Genomic DNA, 19551 nt, shown 5'->3' with positions numbered 1-19551 from the left:
AGCAACTCCCTGACCAACCGTATTGCTCCGTGATCAACCATGTTGATACAAAGCAGATTCTGTAAAACTCATCTTTTCATTCGGTGTTATCTCCTAACAAGTGGGCAGCAGAATGACTAGGAAAAGTATCTTTTGGCAGGTCCCCAAATCTAGAAACTTGGGCTACTTCTAGACATTTCAGTGTTCAACATGTTCACCATGAAAATCTATTTTCACAGCATTTAAAGACATAAGATGATTTTCTGCTTGTCTTCTACACAGTCCTAAAGAGAGTACAAATGCCCAAGTGAGATTTCAGATGACGCTTCAGTGTGTGGCTACATAAACCCATAACTGTCAATGCTGAAAGATGAAGTCTAAGCACCAAAATAGGAATGGATACTGGGGCAGTGACTCTTTTAAAAATAAATTTACAGAAATAAATTCAGTGTATGTAGGTTGGCTTTGAAAGTCTCACAAGGAAGAGGTTTTTTGCTATTTCTTCCACTTTCTTTTAAAGGGGTCAGTTTGGGAAAATGGAGAGGAAGCAGGCCAGAAGCAGAAGTGTGTGTGAATTAACAGGAGGGGAGGTTGGCTTCACCAGTGGTTGAAGGTATTTGGTGCTGTGGAGCTGCACCTGAGGTACTGCATCCAGTTTTGGGCCCCCCCATTTAAGAAGGACATGGAGGAACACGTAAAGGTCCAGTGGAGGGCTACCAGGAAGGTGAGGAACCCTGAAGCATGTGGCCTGTGAAGGGCGGTGGAGGGGGCCAGGTTTGTTTAGTTGAGCAAAGAGGTGGCTAAGGGATAATATACTAGCTGCTTACAACTATTTGAAGGAAAGACCAATGAAATAACAGACCCAAACTCTTCCAGTTAACAGAAGAAGGAACAACAGCCATAAATCGTGTCTTGGGAAGCTGCGAGATCATCCATTCAGGAGTTGGCTAGACGAAGTGGCGATGGTCCTTCTTCAAGCAGGAGGTCAGGCTAGATAACCTCTAGATGTCCTTGCAACCCGTTTCTCCATAGGTCAGTTCCCAGAGCAAGCTCAATTTTCTGTGTGCCTTTGTGGGAGGGAGGGCTCGCTAGCAACTTACAGCCCCAGCTCCACTCCTCTTTGTTATTCACATCTTTTACCACTTGCTATCCCAACAAAAACACATCTCATCTCACCGGACCTCTGCACTATTGCTATCATTCAGGATTTGTGCATTAGCTGCAGAATCTTGGTGAGCTCATCCCCGGCACATTACAGAACCAAATCCCTCGGGCTCCTTTCCTGGCTCTTCCCCCAACCACTCACTCACTTGCTGCCCTCCATCCTACCTCCTTTCTTGCCAAAGAACCTCATGGTTTCCTTTTGCCACGTTCCAAGAGCACGTCATTGGGGTAACACCAGGAGGAGACCCTGGCTGTTCAGCTGCTGGACTTCAGATGTGGCCATCACCATAGGCCACTTCCCCAGTCATCCTACGTCTTTTTTGAAATGCAGTCTTCCAAATACCCTTTCAGATTTGGTAAAAACTCTCTCAGTACTTAAGCTTGCTTGCAAAGCAAGCAATAAGCCATGCAGAATAGACACAGGCAATAAAAAAGATACATTAAAGCAAATGAAGATAATTATTGTCACTATTCTTTTAAATTTTGGCTTTGCCTCACTGGGAAGATTTTGTATAGCTTGCAGAGCCTAAATGATTGTTTCATTCTTGGAACTGTTGCAAATAAAGCAGCAGTCTGGTCATCAGAGAGTATTGACTTATGTAGCACAACAAATCTGGGGTCTCTGCAAGTTTTGTTATTGAGCAAAACCATAAGATTGTATTGGAAATAGAGCATGTGGATATAAATGTGCCTTTTTTAACCAGAAATTGGCACAACTGAAAACATTAATATAGGTCAAACTTAAGACCTAATCCAGACTATAAAATAAATCTGAGATTTATTTAATTGGACATTCTTTGCTTTTTTTAGTAAAACTGATTTGGGCAGTGACAACAATCAATGAAGTCACTTGTGTGAAGTGATGGATGAAATCTTCAATAATCTTGACTCCTGCTAGGTGACAAGCATTTTCCGAATTGTCACATCCTTTCTTAGCCTGAGAAAAAATACATGCAAAGCATGTATGCTAAAATAAAGCTTCAGCTTGAGCACCCACTGAGCTGTGGCCATTTATCAGTGGTCCTCTAGAAGCCCATCTAGAAGATATGTCCCATGTCCTGCATCATTCTACTGTCGTGAACTTCTCCTAACTCCCAGTAAAATTAATTACAATAGTTGGAAGTTTTTGTCAGTCATGATCTTAAGCTGATTGATAGTGTTTTACTAGCAATCAGATCATCTGTGGATGAAATTCCAGCCTTGCTTTAAGTCAACCAAAAAGTTCTCTTTGACTTCGGTGCATTTAAGTTTTATCCAATAGGTGCTTTCTGGGGGGCTTTCTAAGATGAAGTTTTTGAGCTATTTGTCACATGACTGTTATTCTGTGGCTTTCAGACCTTTCTGTATGATCTTTATCTAAGCTATCTATGCAGCTATTATTACTAATTACCTGATTTATACTTCTACTATTGTATAGTGCAATGTCTTTATGCATATATTCAAACATTTGATTGCCTCCATTAAGAAAATAATGATACCACTCAGCAGCATATTGCTAAAATTTATCATAGTTAGGCATGGATTATAAATATTATTGAGTACTTTAATCAGAAGATGTGTAAAATGAATGAGAAAGAAAAATAAAGGATGACAGCCTCTTCTTTGAAACCATGCTGATGGTTCAAAGACATTAGTATATTATTCAGAAGTGATTAAATTGGCTGAGAGAGAACAATTGCTGGTGGGATATTTTTGTTACAATTGATGCTACAATAAAACTAGAACAAGAACCATTGGTCAGAGAAAGTGACCTGTGTTTTAAGTAGCTTTACTCAGATTTGCATAATAGAAATACATTGATTTTTGAAGATGTAAAATTAATGCATAAATGTCTACGCTATAACAATTTATATAGACTTTCAGTAATGTGACTGCTCCCAATTAAGTCTTTCATGATCCACCTCTGGTTTTCATCTTTCTCTTCTCCTTTCCTCTTTTATAGTTTTTCAATTTAGTGATTTTTTCCCTGTTCTGAAATATTACTGAAGACTTCTAGAATTCATTTGCTCTGTCAGTCTATCTCTCTGTAGCTATCTATCTGCCTATCTATCTGTCTCTCTCTCTCTTTTTTTCTGCAGTACTGGCCTCCACTTACACAGAAGAGGATTTTGATGAATTCAGAGACACCGCTCTGCTACTAAATTAACCACATGAGGAGTCGATCCCTGCAGAGAAGCTCCATGGATTTCTGTGGGGCTCTGGTGTGAGGGTGCTTGGCTCATTTCAAATAAAAAAGGATCATCACTTGCAATAGCTAGATTTTCAGGTCACTGCGCACCAGCATATCCCAGCATCAACAGTCTGTCATTAAAGGCAAATCCCAACTTCTGTGTTGTTCAGCCTGTCCTTTATAACAGACTTACCAAACTTCCAGGACTGGCTTGGCCGTCACATTTTTCAATATGTTTGAAAAGTAATGGGAGCTGGAGATATCCAAATGTCAACTTATAACAGCCTGTTTTTTCTCTTTTGTTGTATAATCAAATTCTTTTTCCCATATAAAAAAGTCTCTTTTCCTGTATAATCAAATTCTCCTTTATTAGTGTAGCTGGCTTTTATATGACTTTTCAAAATAATAAAGGAGATGTTTCCTTCCTAAGCTGCTGCTTCGGGAGATTTAAAGGGGAAAAAATGGGTTCATCAGACATAAATCAACATAGGTCTACTACCATGGATTTGCACTGGTTTAGGATCTAATTCCAGCAAGATTAGTGTTCCTGGCCTTTGCACATCTTAGCCACTTAAATGTGTGACCCATACACCACGGTGAGCCACTGCTATTTCCCATCTAGTGCCACTTTTTTTTTACTTCCACTGCATTAGAAAATATGGGAGTCCTCCTTCCACTGAGTATGACTTTGTTAAATTACAATGATTTGGCCTACGCTTTTCTTGGCTGGAGGGCTGTCTCTTGCTGAATTTTGGAGAAGCTTTTAGCAAAAATAATTTCACTATTTCTGGGAAGATGACTAGGGAAAAATACATAGCTTGCATGTGGTAAACTAAACAAGCACTTGTATTTGTTTGAAAGGCTCCAGCACTTTGTGCCAGGAAATCATTCCTCATTTGAAAAATCTGCCCAGGCCTGGCCGTGGAATAAGTCATTGAAATATCTGATTTCAGGCTTCAACCCTGGCTGGGAGAGACATGTCCAAGCTCTACAGCCAATTTCTCTGAAGACACTTTGCGCTGGACATGACTGAGTCCACATGGGCTGAGAGTGATGCTTCAAGCACTGCTCCTCCTGGTCACTGTGGACCAGAGGAGTGCTGGAAATTGGAAAAAGAAGAGGGAACAACTACTCTGTGGTCTTAATTCCTCCCCTTCTGGCCCTGCAGAAATGTGGAGGATCATCAAAAGGCATGGGCTGTGTGAAGGGACGAGAGCTGAATGTGCCTGGTGGAAGACATTGCCGAGAGCAGGTGAATTAAAAAAAAAGAACGGAAAAAAAAAAGGTAAAGTCAGTCATGGGCTGGGATGATTGAAACTGGACCAAGAATGAGGGTGGCACTATGACTGACTGGATAATGAGGCTGGGTTAAGAAAATGTGGGAAAGGGTACCGAGGAAATGGACTGGGACTGGAAATCAGTAGGTGGTGGGGATGGAGCAGATGGGAAACTCTGATCAGGATGGCAGATTGTTCACAAGAAAGTTCAGAGTCATCTGAAATAGAAATCTTCCTGACTGCTAGCTCAGACTTTCCTCTAATATGTAAATGACACTAAAAGGCTATAAAAATATTACAGTAGCAGTTCAGGGACAGACTGAGGTCCATCTGATATAATGTACTGTTTCCAGGATACTTTTTCTTAATTTTTGTTTTCATCTAGGAAATTATATCATGTAACTACACAGAAATGTACTAAATGCAATTTTGTAGCCTTTGCACTGTAGATTACTCCTGTTTGCTTCTCTAAATGCCTTGAATTTTCTGCCAGGGTTCAGTATTTATTCTTATTATTGCAATTTTTTTACCCTTTACAGTACTGTTCACATCTTTCGTGCAGAAGAGATCGGGATGCCAGCAGAGTTGAGATCTCTAGAACAGCATTGGCAAGCTATGCAAACTGACAATTACAATTTTGCAGAGCACTTAAAAGTACCTCTATGATATTTAATCCTGTTTTTCAGGCCTCCCACCACTAGAAGGTGAAATTCTTTACACTGTTAATCTAATGCAGTATGATTCTCTGAGTAAGATATTTCCCTTCTTAATGTTTCACTGCAAAAAATGTGAATGTACTTCAAAAGCAAATAGCTTGAATCCTCAATGCAGATTAAAATAAATATCTTACTATTACTTTTCTTAAGACGTCCTTCTTGATATATTACTTAGAAAATAATGATGTTTAGAGGTAGAACATTGTTTCCCCAGCAAGAATCTATCTGCCTTGAAAACAAGTGTTCTGTTGACAAATATTAAACATTTAATTTTTTAAACCACAATGAGTATGGGCTTCTTTCCTATCTACAACATCTAATATTGAAAGTTCCCTGACTGCAGTCTTGACAGCATCAAAAAATATCTAAACACATAGAAAAGATATTATCTTAGAAATAGTCTTTTGTATTTCATCTACATAATAAATTGAGTAAATGCCAGTACCTGGAGACAAAGACAAATGACTACAAACATGACTGCTGAGTGACATCAGTTGTTCTTTCTTTTCACATAAATGATGTAAGAAACAAATATATCAAAATAGTTAAATGTGCTATTTAGTAAAGGCTAATAAAATGAGTTACAGAAGTGAATTTCACTTCCAAAAAATGTCTTTGAAAACTTATAGAGCTTGATTCATGCATTCATTTTAATTTAAAAGATTTCCTAGGAACGTTCAAACATTTCTTACAGCTTCATTCAGGTAACTGGAGGATTTACAGTACAAAAATACTAGTAAACCAAAAAACTTAATTTTTGCTACACTTTTATATATAACTGTAGATAAAAATTTTGTGCATCTTTGACTTGGCTGCGGTCTCTACAGTCTTTTGAAATGGAAAAAATAATAATGGTAATAATATTAGACACTTCAGGGAGCCCTGCCAATGAAATCCCATCAGGAGCCATCCTAGTGGAAACCAGAGGATGAATCTGAACATGTGTATATCAGAAACCTTAGGCCAAAAGGACAATTTGTGTTTTCAATAACTTTAGAAAGGATCAAAAATAGTATCAAGATCAAAAGTTAGAGCTATGTAGTCACTTAATGACTAGTGAAAATATTTAAATTTAAAAACTGAAACATTAAAAGGTACCTTAGCTAGCTTCAGGTAAAGCAGATCTTAGCTTAAGTTAAATTCTCAATTTGTAGACTTCTACACCAATCAGTAGTATAAAATATAAGCATCATTATTTTTTCTTTACGTAAGAAATTCCCTAAGGATTATAAAAAGCACCTGAATAGCACAGAATGCTAACACAGCTTTAGAAGGTAAGTTGCTCTGTTTCCTAATCTGATCAGTATGGAGTTTTGCAACTTCTGTAACATTAGAGCATTGTTACACATTTCCATGCGGTATGGAACATAACCTCACATCACAACTCCGAGGTAAGTATATAAGATTATCCCTATCTTAATGAGAGAAAGTTAGATCATAAAATGATTAAGGGACAAATCCAACAAAGGAGCTAGGTGCCTAAAATGATATTTAAGAAAAAAATCAGGCTTCTAAATCCAAAATGTGGATTCTGCAAATTCCTGCAGAGACGTCATGAAAATCCATAAATATTACAATTTGTGCTCTTCAAATTGGTGGTGCATTGTAGGGTGCTACTTTTTTCTACAAGCAAGGGTGCCTCGGACTTGAAATGTTTAATCCCCTAATACTGGGAACTGGGTGTTCTTCCAAAACAGTCCCCATCCTCAGAAGAAATCTGGGTAGCCTATATTCTAAGAGGATGTCGCACACATATATAGGACAGGGTCCTTCATAAATGCAGGTGCAGCCACTGCTTTGTTTTAAAATGCAGCTGAGGAGAAACGCTGCTGGCTGTCTTACTCCTGCCCTTTGGTACAACTGCCTACAGTGAGCACCTTGGACTGGGAAATGCCAGAGCTGGGTTCAATCTCTTTCAGAAATGAGGGGATTCAAGCTGAAGGGTCCTAATTGCCACCCAAAGAAACTCGAGTTTTATTTTGTGCTCCCACAGCTGTTTCTATTTTTTATCCAGTGGCTGTATCATGCAAAATCCAGCAATGGTCCTATAAACCAGAGCTTCCCAGTTACTAGGTGGAGGTCACGCTCCCTCCTGTGTGCTCTCCTGTCCTCCTTCCACTATGATGCTGTTCCCATGGGAGGGTGGGAAGGGGTCACAGCTTGGTGGCTCTGACGTTGTCCGGGGAGGGAGGACACACAGGGACAAGGGCCACCACATCCCAGTGCCACGCTCAGCGGCCAAACACCAGTTGTTTGGCTGAGGGGGAGGACTGCACCCACTGCCACCTCTTCTTCCTCCCACCACGATGGTGAAGACCAAATGGGCTTCTCTGTGGCCGCGGGTGAAGCACCCAAGGGACGGTTGAAGTCTCACCATTCCCCCTTGTATTCCTCTCTGGTCACTGAGTGAAGAGTACATCCACTCTGGGCAGACCTCAGCAATGTCCTGTTCGACCATGGCCAGAGGTGCCGACCTCTCCCCACGTGTTGTGGAGGTACACCTGTACACCTGTATCCCACCACAGGTGCCTCAGAGCTTTACTAACTCTATCCTCAGTCACCTCCCTAAACCCACCTACCTGCCGGGGGCAAAACTGGTGAAAAAACCCACACCAAACCCCAACCCTGTTTTGTGATTGTGTGCGTGAAGGATCACAATTTCTCCACACAATAACTGCTACCACAGTGATGAGTTTTGTGTATTAGAATGAGTGCATAAATTATAATTTATTTATGAACTTCTTGGATTAGACAGCTACACCTACAAAAAATAACATTGCTAAATGTTTTCAGCAAAGCCTAATGTTTCGTGTAGACGCTGTGCATCAGTTTAACGGCACATCCTGGCAGAAAGAGCTTAAATACGCTTCATTTGTTAAATTATGTATTAGCAGGAAAAAGAAAAACATAGTAAGTGGAAGAGAAAATGAAATAATTACAGAGCAGCTTTGTATGCTGGTATTGCTCAGACACACAGTGTCTTGAATATTTTGCTCCCAGGGGCCAGCATTTCTGCATTAGACCATTTTTTCGACTGAAGATGCAGGTCTCTGCAGACTGAGGTCTCCAAAGCAATTTCTTCTGCTTTTGAAAAGTGCTGAGCAACTAGAGCTATAGGTACTGCCTGCTCTGTAGTCATGGGTGCCCAGCACCTTTCAGGATCGAGATAACGTGTCCCAGGTAGAATTGCTGGCTGATGTTCACAGGGGGACTCACACACCCAAGTGGGATCAACAGTATTTTTAAACTGAATGAAAATCAACAATATCTCAGGCTGTATTCACAGACTTCATACCCTAAGGATTATGTGTACCCTAGGGAGAATTGTGAATAGCAGCCGTTCCTCCAAATCAGCTACCAATTTCTGCGTCCCCATGGGCTAAGGATCAGCTGATTGTGCTGAGGCCAGTGGCTGAACTCTGTTGACTCCAATGAGGCACGACCCATTTGCAAAGTTGGTTCATCTATCAACCATTTGATGGATACTACTGAAGAAAACGTGTTCTCTGTAAGTCACCTGATGACAGCAACAGTTTTCCTTTATAAAGGTGACTTGTATGGAAAATTAACATTGGAGTTTTGAAGGTATTACTGCAGAGGTAAGTAAGCACTGCTGGTTCATGATGTGACATTTTTTCCTCCTTAAAGCATTGGGCAGAACTACTGAGAGTACCAGAATAAAGAGTTTTGAAGCCTGATAATGTAAGTTGAAAGGCAAATGTACTCAATATATATATAGCCTGGGGGGAGCACACTCTGTGAGAAGGCTTGTTGGAGGACTTCACTTCCAGCTGTGCTGTTGCCCACTGGTCATTGGGCTAGGAGCCACCCTCAGTCCCTTATGTTCAAGTGGTGGCTTTCTTGCTGTATAATCTTTAGCAAAGCTTTTAGTGAGTTAAATTTTCCAATTACATCAATTATTTGGGGTGACGCCATTTTAGGATGCCTCATTTAAGACACCTAGGGCTTGATGTTTTTCAGAAGTGCTGAAGATCTCTTGTTCCTTTTGACTATGAACTAAGAAGGCAGTCAAATTAGACCTATGTGAAAATGCTGCACAGGTCAAGTATTGCCCAGCCCTACCTGTCATGGGAACCCTCTGATCTCTGTGTTTCAGACTACATAGTAATGCCTACTTCTCACAGAAGGCTCTTAGTATAATTATTTTGTTAATTCTGTACAGTCTTCGAAGGCTAAAATGCTATCTAAGTATATTGCTGGATATGAACGATAGATTAAGGGGTAATGGTTTTAAACCAAAAGAGGGTACATTCAGACTAGATATAAAGAAGACATTTTTTACGCTGAAGGTGGTGGAACACTGGAGCAGGTTGCCCAGAGAGGTGGTAGATGCCCCATCCCTGGAAACATTCAAGGTGAGGTTGGATGGGGCTCTGAGCAACCTGATCTAGTTGAAGATGGCCCTGCTCATTGCAGTGGGGTTGGACTAGATGATCTCTAATGGTCCCTTCCAACCCACACTATTCTATGATTCTATGATCTCTCTTCTGTAATAAGTTTTTTTTAATTAATGCTATGAATTTGAAAATGGAGAATTCTTTTCTAAAGAAATGAATATAAATTTCACCTGAGAAAAATCTAACCATGAGGTTAGATTACACACATATTTATAGTAAAAAATAGGTGTGCAAAATGTGATCTAGAGAAATGTACTGCCGTAGTACAAATATCAAAGAAATGAAAAAAAATTCCAGGCTTAATTAATTAGTTAAAGGAAATTCAAATTGACAAAATAAATGTGAATTAATTACAGGAATCCATTATTAAACAGGGAAGCCTTTAGTCTAAATAGAGCTTATATTTGGACAAAGAGGTGATGGAGGTGGAGGTGAGAGAACATTTTGGAAGTGTTCAAGCTGCTGAATTTTATTTTTATTTCCTCAGCACATTATGGGATCTCTTCCATAAGATGATGGAATAGATGACGTTCCATCCTCCTGCTTGTACACTCCACAGGGTAAGTAAAGAACCGCTATGACGCAATATAAATTCTTAGCCATATGGACTGTTTTTAAAATGATTACTGCCTGAATTCCCAATAGCAGGAAGAGTAATCTACGCTTTAAAAACAGGAAAAGAATGTGAATAGGTGTTAACCTTCAGTTCGCTAGTGAATTGTACTTGCCAGCAGCTTTATATTAGCTTAGTAATCAAAATTCTCAGAAAATAAACTAATTGAAATGTTTCTTCTGCTAGATCTTGACAAAATTTGGAATAATGGTGTCTTAGTCAAATCACATTTCTGCTAACATTATGAGACAATAAACTCTTTTCTGAATCTTGTCTACATTCATTCTCATCTTAAAGTGATTTCCTATTTGGCTATTCAGAAATGTAATTTTCTGACAGTTGAAAATAATTCAGTGCTGACTTGTGTTCATTTATTTATAAAAGGGGAAGAACCATATTTATTTATAAAAAGGGAAGGTTAAAACCTTCTGCTAAAAACTGCAGAACACGGAAAGGAGCATGTTCAGTCCAAATTCAGCCTGGCAATTAGCCATATGTTGTTTAACTTGAAGCTTGTCGCTGCCATTGATGTCCAGATGACTACTCGTGCAATTGTTGAAGATCAAGCAATTGTTTAAGTGTACTGGCAGATCAGAGGCAGAATGCTTACCCTTTTGCAGTGAAAAAGCCTAGTTATTAAAATAATTGAACCACTTAAACTCACCAACCATACACATTTATGACTTTGTATGTCTGTTTACACACTGGATAAAACAATAACGTAGTACTCAGTTAACAGACAAACTTAGCAGTGACATTGCATCCATCAAGCTAAGTATCGAGGTCTGAGCTTGTAACTAAAATGCAAATGATAAAATAGAAGAACAACTCCGAAGCACTTTTACAACAGTTTAATCAGTCTTACTGAGATATGCAAAGGAGGCAGCGTGGGGCTGCCTGAATTCCCGTATCCTCATAATCCCACCCATTTGTCACCCCATGGAGTTCCTGACTATCTCAGAAGGAGTCTGAATCAAAACACTTCTTTAACACATTATTCACACATATCTCATATATTTCTGTTAGACAAATCCCTATAAAATAAACAAGAACCATAATCGGGACTGAGACTTTCTGTATGATAATTGTCTGAAGATGTTTTCACAATAAATATTCTTTACATGAAACACCGCAAGGAAACAATGAAATAATGGTTTCAGACACCTTTTTTAGTTCCAGTGGCATCACTGGCTGCTTCACCCTCACACTGCCATCTACATACCCTAAGAAAGGTGCAGGTACATGGCCTATCAGGCCCAACCAGGTACACGGCCTATCAGGTCTGCAAAAGCTGCTGATTTATATAATGCACATCCTGTACGGTCGGGAGCATAAGGTATGATGGAGTCCATCCATCCAATTCAGATGTCATTTGGAAGATGGCGTCAAGGGGAGGATGCAATTGAAAAGCCCCCAGAATTTCTGTACAGTCATGTTATATGAAATTCTAAAATAAGACACACTTATAAATAAATAAATAAGTAGGTGTATGCGTGTGTGCCTGGTGTGCATCATTCATATACTACATAAACTAAACAGAAAGAACTTCATGGGCATTCAGGGGGTACCGAGCTCCAGAAGTTCTTGCAGCTCTTGAAATTCCCATGTAAGCCAAAGGAGCTTTCCTTGAAAACCTTTTATTTAACAGAGCCTAAGAGAAAATGAGGCTTAATTTTGCTTTCTGTGGCAGAATATAAACACTGGCTTATCAAGGTATTTAGCATCTGCCTAACCTGAGTTGTGTGAAGAGTTCTGTCCAAAGCCAGTGGGCCTATTCACATGCTCAAACTCAGACACCTGCTTAAGTGCCTTGCTGGACCAGGGCCAGAAACATAATAGTGGGCCAGCTTAAGCTGATTAGAAATGTTCTGTTGGCTCCTGTGGCAGCAGGATCTAGCCTTTATTGCCACTTTGCGAAATACGGTGCTCAACAGGGGAAAAAAAATCAGGCACTCTATAGTTCTCTCAGTGGTCTATTGGGTAAAGCTTGAGTACAAAACAAACATAGCTTATTTAGCATTAACTGGAAATGTGTATGACTGAGAATGCATCTATTTTTCCACATGAAAATAAAATTTGTTGCCTCGAAGAAACTCTTGAAATAAAGTGGCTTATTCTGATATGCTGTCTAGATCCAAATTTTCTCTACAAATAACTACAGCAAGGAAGAATAAGGTTCAAAGAAATGAAGAGAATCCTTAACCTTTGTGAGTTTAAAGAGGGAAGATGCTTCTAATAACATTTCTTTCATTTTTTAATTGAATGTTGTTGTAACTAGTATTTTTAGAAACCTAGGTAGTTACATTGCTTTTTATTGCTTGTGCATGTAGCTTGTTAACCAGGTATTAATAGGCAAACTGGTGTGGCACAGCCAATCCGTCTCTGGGCAAGCCTAATGATTCCAGGCATCTCTCTTGCTGCAGAAACCTTTCTATTTGTGTGCTGCGAGATCATTAATCAAAGGCTGAAGAGCCCTTTCTTCCCTAGTGACAGAATTCCTAACAGGGCCTTCTGCAGTGATAAGTCTCCGACTGACTACAAATTACCAATACTGATTACCAGATTGCTGCAGTGGGGAGGGGACGGCGTGCTCGGCACTGCAGGGCTGGCCAGACTCCCACAGCCCTTGTCTCCCTCCTCTATTTGCATCTACAGCTGTCTCATGCCTTGTTCCCAGGGGTGCCACAGCCAGCTTAAAATGCTTTCAATCCACACCAATTATTCCTCGGGAGCGGAACATCAGCATTCAAATAAATAAATCTATAATGTGTCGGTTACAGCCAGTGCCAGGAGGATTCGGTGTAACTTTGTGCAACATGATTAAGAGTGGTGACAGTGTCTGCACAGAATGGGAATCTGAACGGGATTTGCTTCTTGGGGAAGGATAATAAGATAGTAATTGCGTTGGAGCTCTCCATCCTTATTCTGAGGGATTTGTGTGTGCATGTCTTTAAAGGTGAATGATTGTGAAAACTTGAATGCGTCAAACGCAGGTCCTGCCTCATCTCCCCCCCGCAAAAAAAAAAAAGAAAATTCAAGGAGTAATAGGGCTCGGATGCTTTCAGCAGCCTGGCACCGCGGTTGTTCCCCTTCTCTCGCTCCCACACCCTCCGCTGCGATTCTCCGCTCCCCCACCCACTCCAGCAGCCTCCCTCGAACAAAGGGGACGCAGCCGGGCTGCTGCCTTTCGCTCCCGCCGCTGGCGCCGGGACAGACGCCCCGTGCCCAGAAGGGACCCGAGGGCGGAGGGCTCCCCGAGACCCGGAGGTGCCCGGGGCCGGGGCTGCAGCTCCCGCGGCCCCGCCCCGCCCGGCCGCTCCCCGGGGCCGGGGGCGTTGGGGGCGGCGCGCCGCGGCGGCAGGGCGCAGGGTGCGGCTCCTGGCCGGGGCGGGGAGGGGGGGGGAGGGGGGGAGGATGCTTTGCTTGCAGCTGGAAAACGCGAGCTAACAACGGCCCTGGCAGCTGCCCCCGGGAGAGAAAAACGGGGTGGGAACTGCTAGCAAATTCCAGCTACCCGTGATGCAGTGACCTACTTCAGCCCCCCCGGCCCCCCCGGCAGACTGCAGGTGCGGGCAGCGCCGGGGCGGCAGGCGGGCGGCGGCTCCTTCTCCTCGCCCCCCCGCAGCCCCTGCGCCGGGCTGGGCGCGGCCGGCCCGCAGTGCGCGCCGCGGCAGGTGCCCGCCCCGCTGCGCGCCCCCGCCCGCAGCACGGCCCCCCGCGCCCCCGCCGCCGGCCCGGCCCGGCCCGGCCCGGCCCCCCCCCGGGCCGCCGCCCGCAGCCCCCCGCCCCCGCCGGCGCGGCGCTGGGTTTCGCTCGGCGGTGCCTCGCCCCCCTCCCCTTCTGCTCTGCTCCCCACGCGGTTCGCGGTTCGTTTCAGAAGCAGAGGGGAGCGCTGGCCCCGGCCGAGGGGGGCTGCGGGGGCGGTGGGAGGCATATTTATAGCGGGGATAACTTCCCGGTTCGTTTTATTTTTTCTCTCTTTTTTTTTTTAAATGCCATAATATACATAGTCATCTTTAAAATAATGAAAGCCGTTTCAAAATCAGGCTGTGCTCATATGCCGACCTCACCCATCGGTAAATAACAAATCTGATCTCAGGTTAGGACGTTAAAAGAGCCCTGGGATCCCACCCCCCCTCCCTTTTTTTCCTATCAAAGAATTTAAAAATATGTTTAGCGTTGTCCTGATTTTTTTCTAAGCTTTAGGGACACTGGGAAGAGCACCCAGTGTAGGTAGCGGCCCTAGGAAATCGTGGCCGTTGTACTGGCTGAAGAAAAAGAGATGCGGTTTCTTACCCATTGCTGTTTTAGCCATGGTGGGATGTGCAGGCTCTCAGAGGTGCTGAAGGCAAAGGGGTCCAGCTACAGCAGTGGAGAGAGAGAGAGAAGACTGAATAAGGCACTGAGTCAGCAGAGTGGGGCTGTGCAAGAGAAGGAGCAAGAGGCAGGAGCCCATGAATAATTATCACTCCTCTACCCAAGCAGATTGGCTCTAGAGGTCCCCTGACATGACTCCTGCAGAGCCAGAATCTCCGGGCATTAAATATTGATCCACCAATGGTGCTGGAGTACAAAGTGCCAGAATGCAGTTTGAAATGGAAATCAGTCCTTGAATGCCTCTCCCCCCTCGGTCTGGCTTTAATAGTACATTCCATGTCAAATGTTTTCTGTCTTACATGAAAAAAGCCTATTGGTGTTGAAGGCTCTGCTGTTGCTACCTGTAAAACATGCACAAATTCATTTTAACACATTTTATTCCAAAGGTATGACAAAAAGAAGGGACCAATGCAAGGGATTTTCTAAACCATTTCAGTAAAACAGCTGCTTAGATTACTTTTACCTCTGCATCCCATTTCCTACAAATGTATACAAATACCATATCCAATTGTTTTATACTGAATGTTTCTGCATTTCAGTATTTATTTTAGTATTCCCAGACCTAACTCTGGACAACTCGAACTCTGCTAAAACTTGGGGAACAGCAGCTGGACCTGCTCCCACTCTCGAAGGGCTCTGGAAAGCTAAAACCCGGATAAATGTGAAAAGAACTGTCAATAACCACTTCCCTGATGTACTGTACAAGAGGCACTGGGAAGCTGCGAGCTTGATTCGCTTGCTAAAATGTGCAGAATGGGACCCGATATGATTATTACATGCAAGGGGATGGGCACACTCTAAGGATTCTCTACATTCATTTTAAGGATTCTCTATCTCCAGCAAGAGGAAAGCCAGTGATATGACTGACAGCCGCTAAACAAATGTGGGTGGTTAATTGAAATTCTTGCTAGAAACATAGCAGTGATGGGACCTGTTTGTACACCTCCTCAGGCTGGAAGCAGCTGATGGCCTAGGGGAGACAGTATCCAAGATGGTGGTCACTCCATCTTTACCTTCTCATCCTTACACTGTCCAACTGGAGCTCATTTGCCTCTCCCAGGGGAAAACCAGCCTTGTTGTCAAAACCTTGCAGTGATAACAGACTCTGACACTGCTTGCAGACAGACAGGGCACAGGGCAAATTTTCAGCTTGGAATTTGGAGGACACTACTTGTGGCGTTGTTTCATGGTGTGTATGGGTGGCTGAGAAAAGTAGGAGCGCAGGCAGAGGTGTCCGGGGCGGAGGTGTGTTGTCCCAGCGCAGGCAGGGCCTTGGCACCGTTCTCCTTCCTTCAGCAGTGCCATTTGCAGCTGCACAGTCCACGCAGTGTGCCAGCACTGACTGCGATGCTCTTCCTCTGTGTGTGCTTCCCTAGAACAGGTAATGCAGGATTATGCTTTTCAAGCTTCCTTGAGGTCAGTAAAGAGCATCTTTGAGCAAAGCGGGGTGCAGAGCATGAGTCTGAGGGCAGCTTTCTCTTTTGAGTCACTATAGATGATTTCTGCATTGCAGGAACTAGGGTTTTTTTCTTTAAATGAGAACAGTAAAGTCTGGAAGTGAGTCTGGGGAGAGAAACATCCCCAAACTGTACAGCGCGCACAGAGAGACGCGTGTGATTCACCGGCGTGGGAGCTGCAGCACGGCAGATGCTGTGATGGCTCCCTGCTGAGGCAGCTTTGGCTTCTTGGCGGGAGGGGGACGAGGCAGCTTTGCAGGGATGCAGGGGGTGATCTGCCTTCCTGGAAGGCCCTGCCCTCACGGAGAGCAGGAAGGCGGCCCCGGGGGCCCTGCGGCCTTTTGGGGTGACACACTTCTGGCCTCCAGCTGTGTGGCTGCCTGTGGGGGCAGGGTGAGCAGGAGAGAGAGATCTAGATGTGCCGGGATGTCTGTCGTGAGAGGAGCTTATTCCTGAAAGAAAATGGTGAGAAACGACTGAGTGCTGCGCATATAAGGGCGGAGGGAGGGGGACGCCTCAGAGGGCTGGGGAGCCTCGCCCTAACCGAGAGACACCCCCCCGGCCCCCAGTACCCCGGCAGGGCTGGCCCTACCCCGGGCTCAGGCGGGTGCATGCCGTGGTGGGGGCCTGGCCCCGCGGGGCAGCAGGCGGCGAGGCCGGCCCGGCCCGGCCCGTTTCGGCTCAGCTCGGCGCAGCGCGGGGCGGGGCGGGGCGGGCGGAGGGTGCCCGGGCGCTCTCCGTGGTGCTGGAGGCGGCGGCGCTCCCCGGGGCAGCGGCGTGCCGGCCGGGGCGGGCAGGCGGGGCGGGGGCGGACGGGCAGGGAGGGGGCAGGCAGGGAGACGGGCGGGGGGCAGGAGACAGGCAGGGCGGCAGGCAAGGAGGGAGGGGGAGGGAGACGGGCGGGGGGAGGCAGGGACGGAACGAGGAGGGGCAGGCAGGGCAGGGCGGGGCCCGGCAGGGCGGGGATCGGAGAGCTTGGGCGCGGCAGCGCAGCGCAGCGCGGGGCGGCTGCCCCCCCCCGGGCCCTGCGCCAGCGCGGCAGCCGCAGCGCGGGGCGGGTGAGGGGCTGCGGTGCCGGCTCCGCCCGGCCCGGCCGCTCCCCGCCGCCCTGCTGCGTTCCCGGCACGGGGCGGCACCGGGGGGGGCGGCGGGGTTCGGCTTGGCTCTGCGGGGCTCAGCTGCCCGGGGGCGGGGGGACAGCGGGGCTGCTCTGCCATAATGCATCTTGGCGCGGCTCGGCTGCCCATCCCCCGCCGCGGCACCCGGCACGCCCAGCAGGCAGCAAACCCGCCCTGGCATCTGTCTTTTTTACTGAATTCTGTTTTTTCTCTGCTCCGAGCTTAATCGGCAGCGAAGGGCGGCAGGCAGGGCGGGAGGGTTCCCGTCGGCGGTGGGTTCCCACAGCCCCGCCAGGCAGGAGCTCGCTCGCTTTGGGCTCTCCCGTAGCCGCCGCCGCAGGGACAGCATCGTTCCCCCGCTCCTTCCCCGGCGCCGCCCCTGCCACCGGCGGCGCGGGAGCCGCTCCTCTGCCGGCCCCCCCTGCCCCGGGCCGGGGCCGGGACCCTCCGCAGCCGCTTCCGAGGGAGCCGGCGGGGTGTCGGGCGGGGGCGGGAGGGGAGCTCTGCTCTCCCCCTGGAAGGGGGTACCAGGCTCCTGGGGCGGGGGTTGCCGAGGAAGCGGTGCAAGAAATTGCATGGCAATCACTGTCATGTCAAACCCTTGGCATATGCGGGAGCAGTTATTAGACACTCCATATATCATTTCTGATCCACTGCCACCTTTTGATGTTGTGTTTCACATAAATTTTAGAGGAGCACGAATTAAGCTCCAGCATGTCCTAGCAAGGCTAGGAGTTGTTTTCTTTCACAAGCTGGGCCTTCCCTTGACTGACATCAAAATGCATTTGCAGCCTGGCCTACCTCCAGGCCTGTGGATGTACAGGCTATAAGGATGTGCTGCTGAGCAAAGCACTCCTTAACCGCTTCTAAATAGCAGTGGGATATAACTGGGGCTTTCATCCCACTTTTGTTGGACACTTCTCTTGTGGCCTTGGCCAGATCATTGGAAAGCTTTTGTTCTTTTTTCCCATTTGTTCTTTTCTCCATTTGTTAGAAAGGATCTTAATTTTTACGCCCGTGCAGACAAGGGAGAAGGGGAGGTGGTACTGGAAGGATAAATGTTTATGCAGCACTTTGAAGACTATTGTTGCTGGGTAAATGAACTACATTGGCATTGAGATAATACAAATGGCAGAGATGGGAGTAGGTCATGAATCTCTTACCCTCTGCCTGTGCTCTGTGTCTCTGCTGCATAGGCTGGGGAGACTGTGCAGCCTTGCTTAGCTCTTTTAAATAACTTGAGAAATTCAGCTTTTTCTTGTTGACTTTTGGGTGACTTGTTTAGACTTAGCCTTTGTTACTAGGAAATGTAATGGACCTTATTTAGAGCAGCTGATTTTTTTTCTGTGATCACTCCTACTTCTTCTTTAGGCCTCCAGGAGCAATTTCTCTTTGTGTCTATGCATTTTAGAGAATTAATTAGTAGTTAGTTCATGATTAGCTTGTTTTCATCCCTATTGCTTCCAACCCCTCACCCAAACCTATGGTAAAAAACATTATTCAGATTGTACGATGAAGTCCTCAAAAGTTAGAGAAGAATGGTGCCTGTGCAACCTTAATTACCCTTCTTATGCATATATATCATGATACAGTTTTTAATTATATACTCACATGCTATTTTTTCCACCAGATTCTTCCTACATGCATAACAAGATGGATGGTACTCCCTTGGCGAGCACTATTTGATATTTTATTTTCATTCTGTTCTCATAAAACAGAACCTTGACACAGTCCTCTGTGTCCTTGAAAGCATGGGTACAATAAAGATTTTCTTGCAGGAATTTTAGCCAGAATATTTTCCTACCAAGGGTGAAAAAATCTTTTGTCTAGCCTTATTCTTCACAGCAGGTTAAGTATAGATTAGAAGATGTTAGCATAGCTTGTGTTTCAGTAAGCAACTAAACCCTGCACATTTTAATGTGAAACTGAGAGAGAGAAGACTACAAACATATGCATGTGTGATTTTGTAATTTTTGCAATGTTTTGGCTTTTTTTGTAACTTTCTGAAATTTCCTGCAGAATGCTATAAATATACCAAGCAGATGAAAAGATTAGCTGTGTACTGAAAGCACAGGGAGAAAGAGTGAGCACTGATACATACGCATAACTGTGTCTTATATCTGAAGCATGGTCACCATTTTCTTCTTGAATTACATCTTTCTTACCCTTTCGTTTTCCTGTGTAACATTTGAGTTACAAAGCAGTAATGTGCTGTTGTGTTTCTATTAGCATTTGTCTGCTTCTGAAATTGTGCCTTTTTGC

At 44.9% G+C, this 19551-nt stretch overlaps 1 protein-coding gene across 1 annotated transcript in view; it reads right to left on the bottom strand.

Annotated features, from left to right (window-relative positions):
• STMN2 (stathmin 2) overlaps positions 1 to 14682 on the bottom strand; it is a 43481-nt gene extending 28799 nt beyond the window's left edge. The window contains exon 1 of the mRNA XM_075495734.1: positions 14634 to 14682. Coding sequence (XP_075351849.1) covers positions 14634 to 14652 — 19 coding nt within the window. The 5' untranslated portion in view covers positions 14653 to 14682. The remainder of the gene's footprint in view (positions 1 to 14633) is intronic.
• Positions 14683 to 19551: the final 4869 nt, after the last annotated feature.

This window comes from Mycteria americana, chromosome 2 (assembly GCF_035582795.1).
Source record: "Mycteria americana isolate JAX WOST 10 ecotype Jacksonville Zoo and Gardens chromosome 2, USCA_MyAme_1.0, whole genome shotgun sequence".
NCBI classification, from domain to species: domain Eukaryota; kingdom Metazoa; phylum Chordata; class Aves; order Ciconiiformes; family Ciconiidae; genus Mycteria; species Mycteria americana.
The sequence above is the reverse complement of the archived record's forward strand: the minus strand, read 5'-3'. Positions and strand labels throughout refer to the sequence as shown.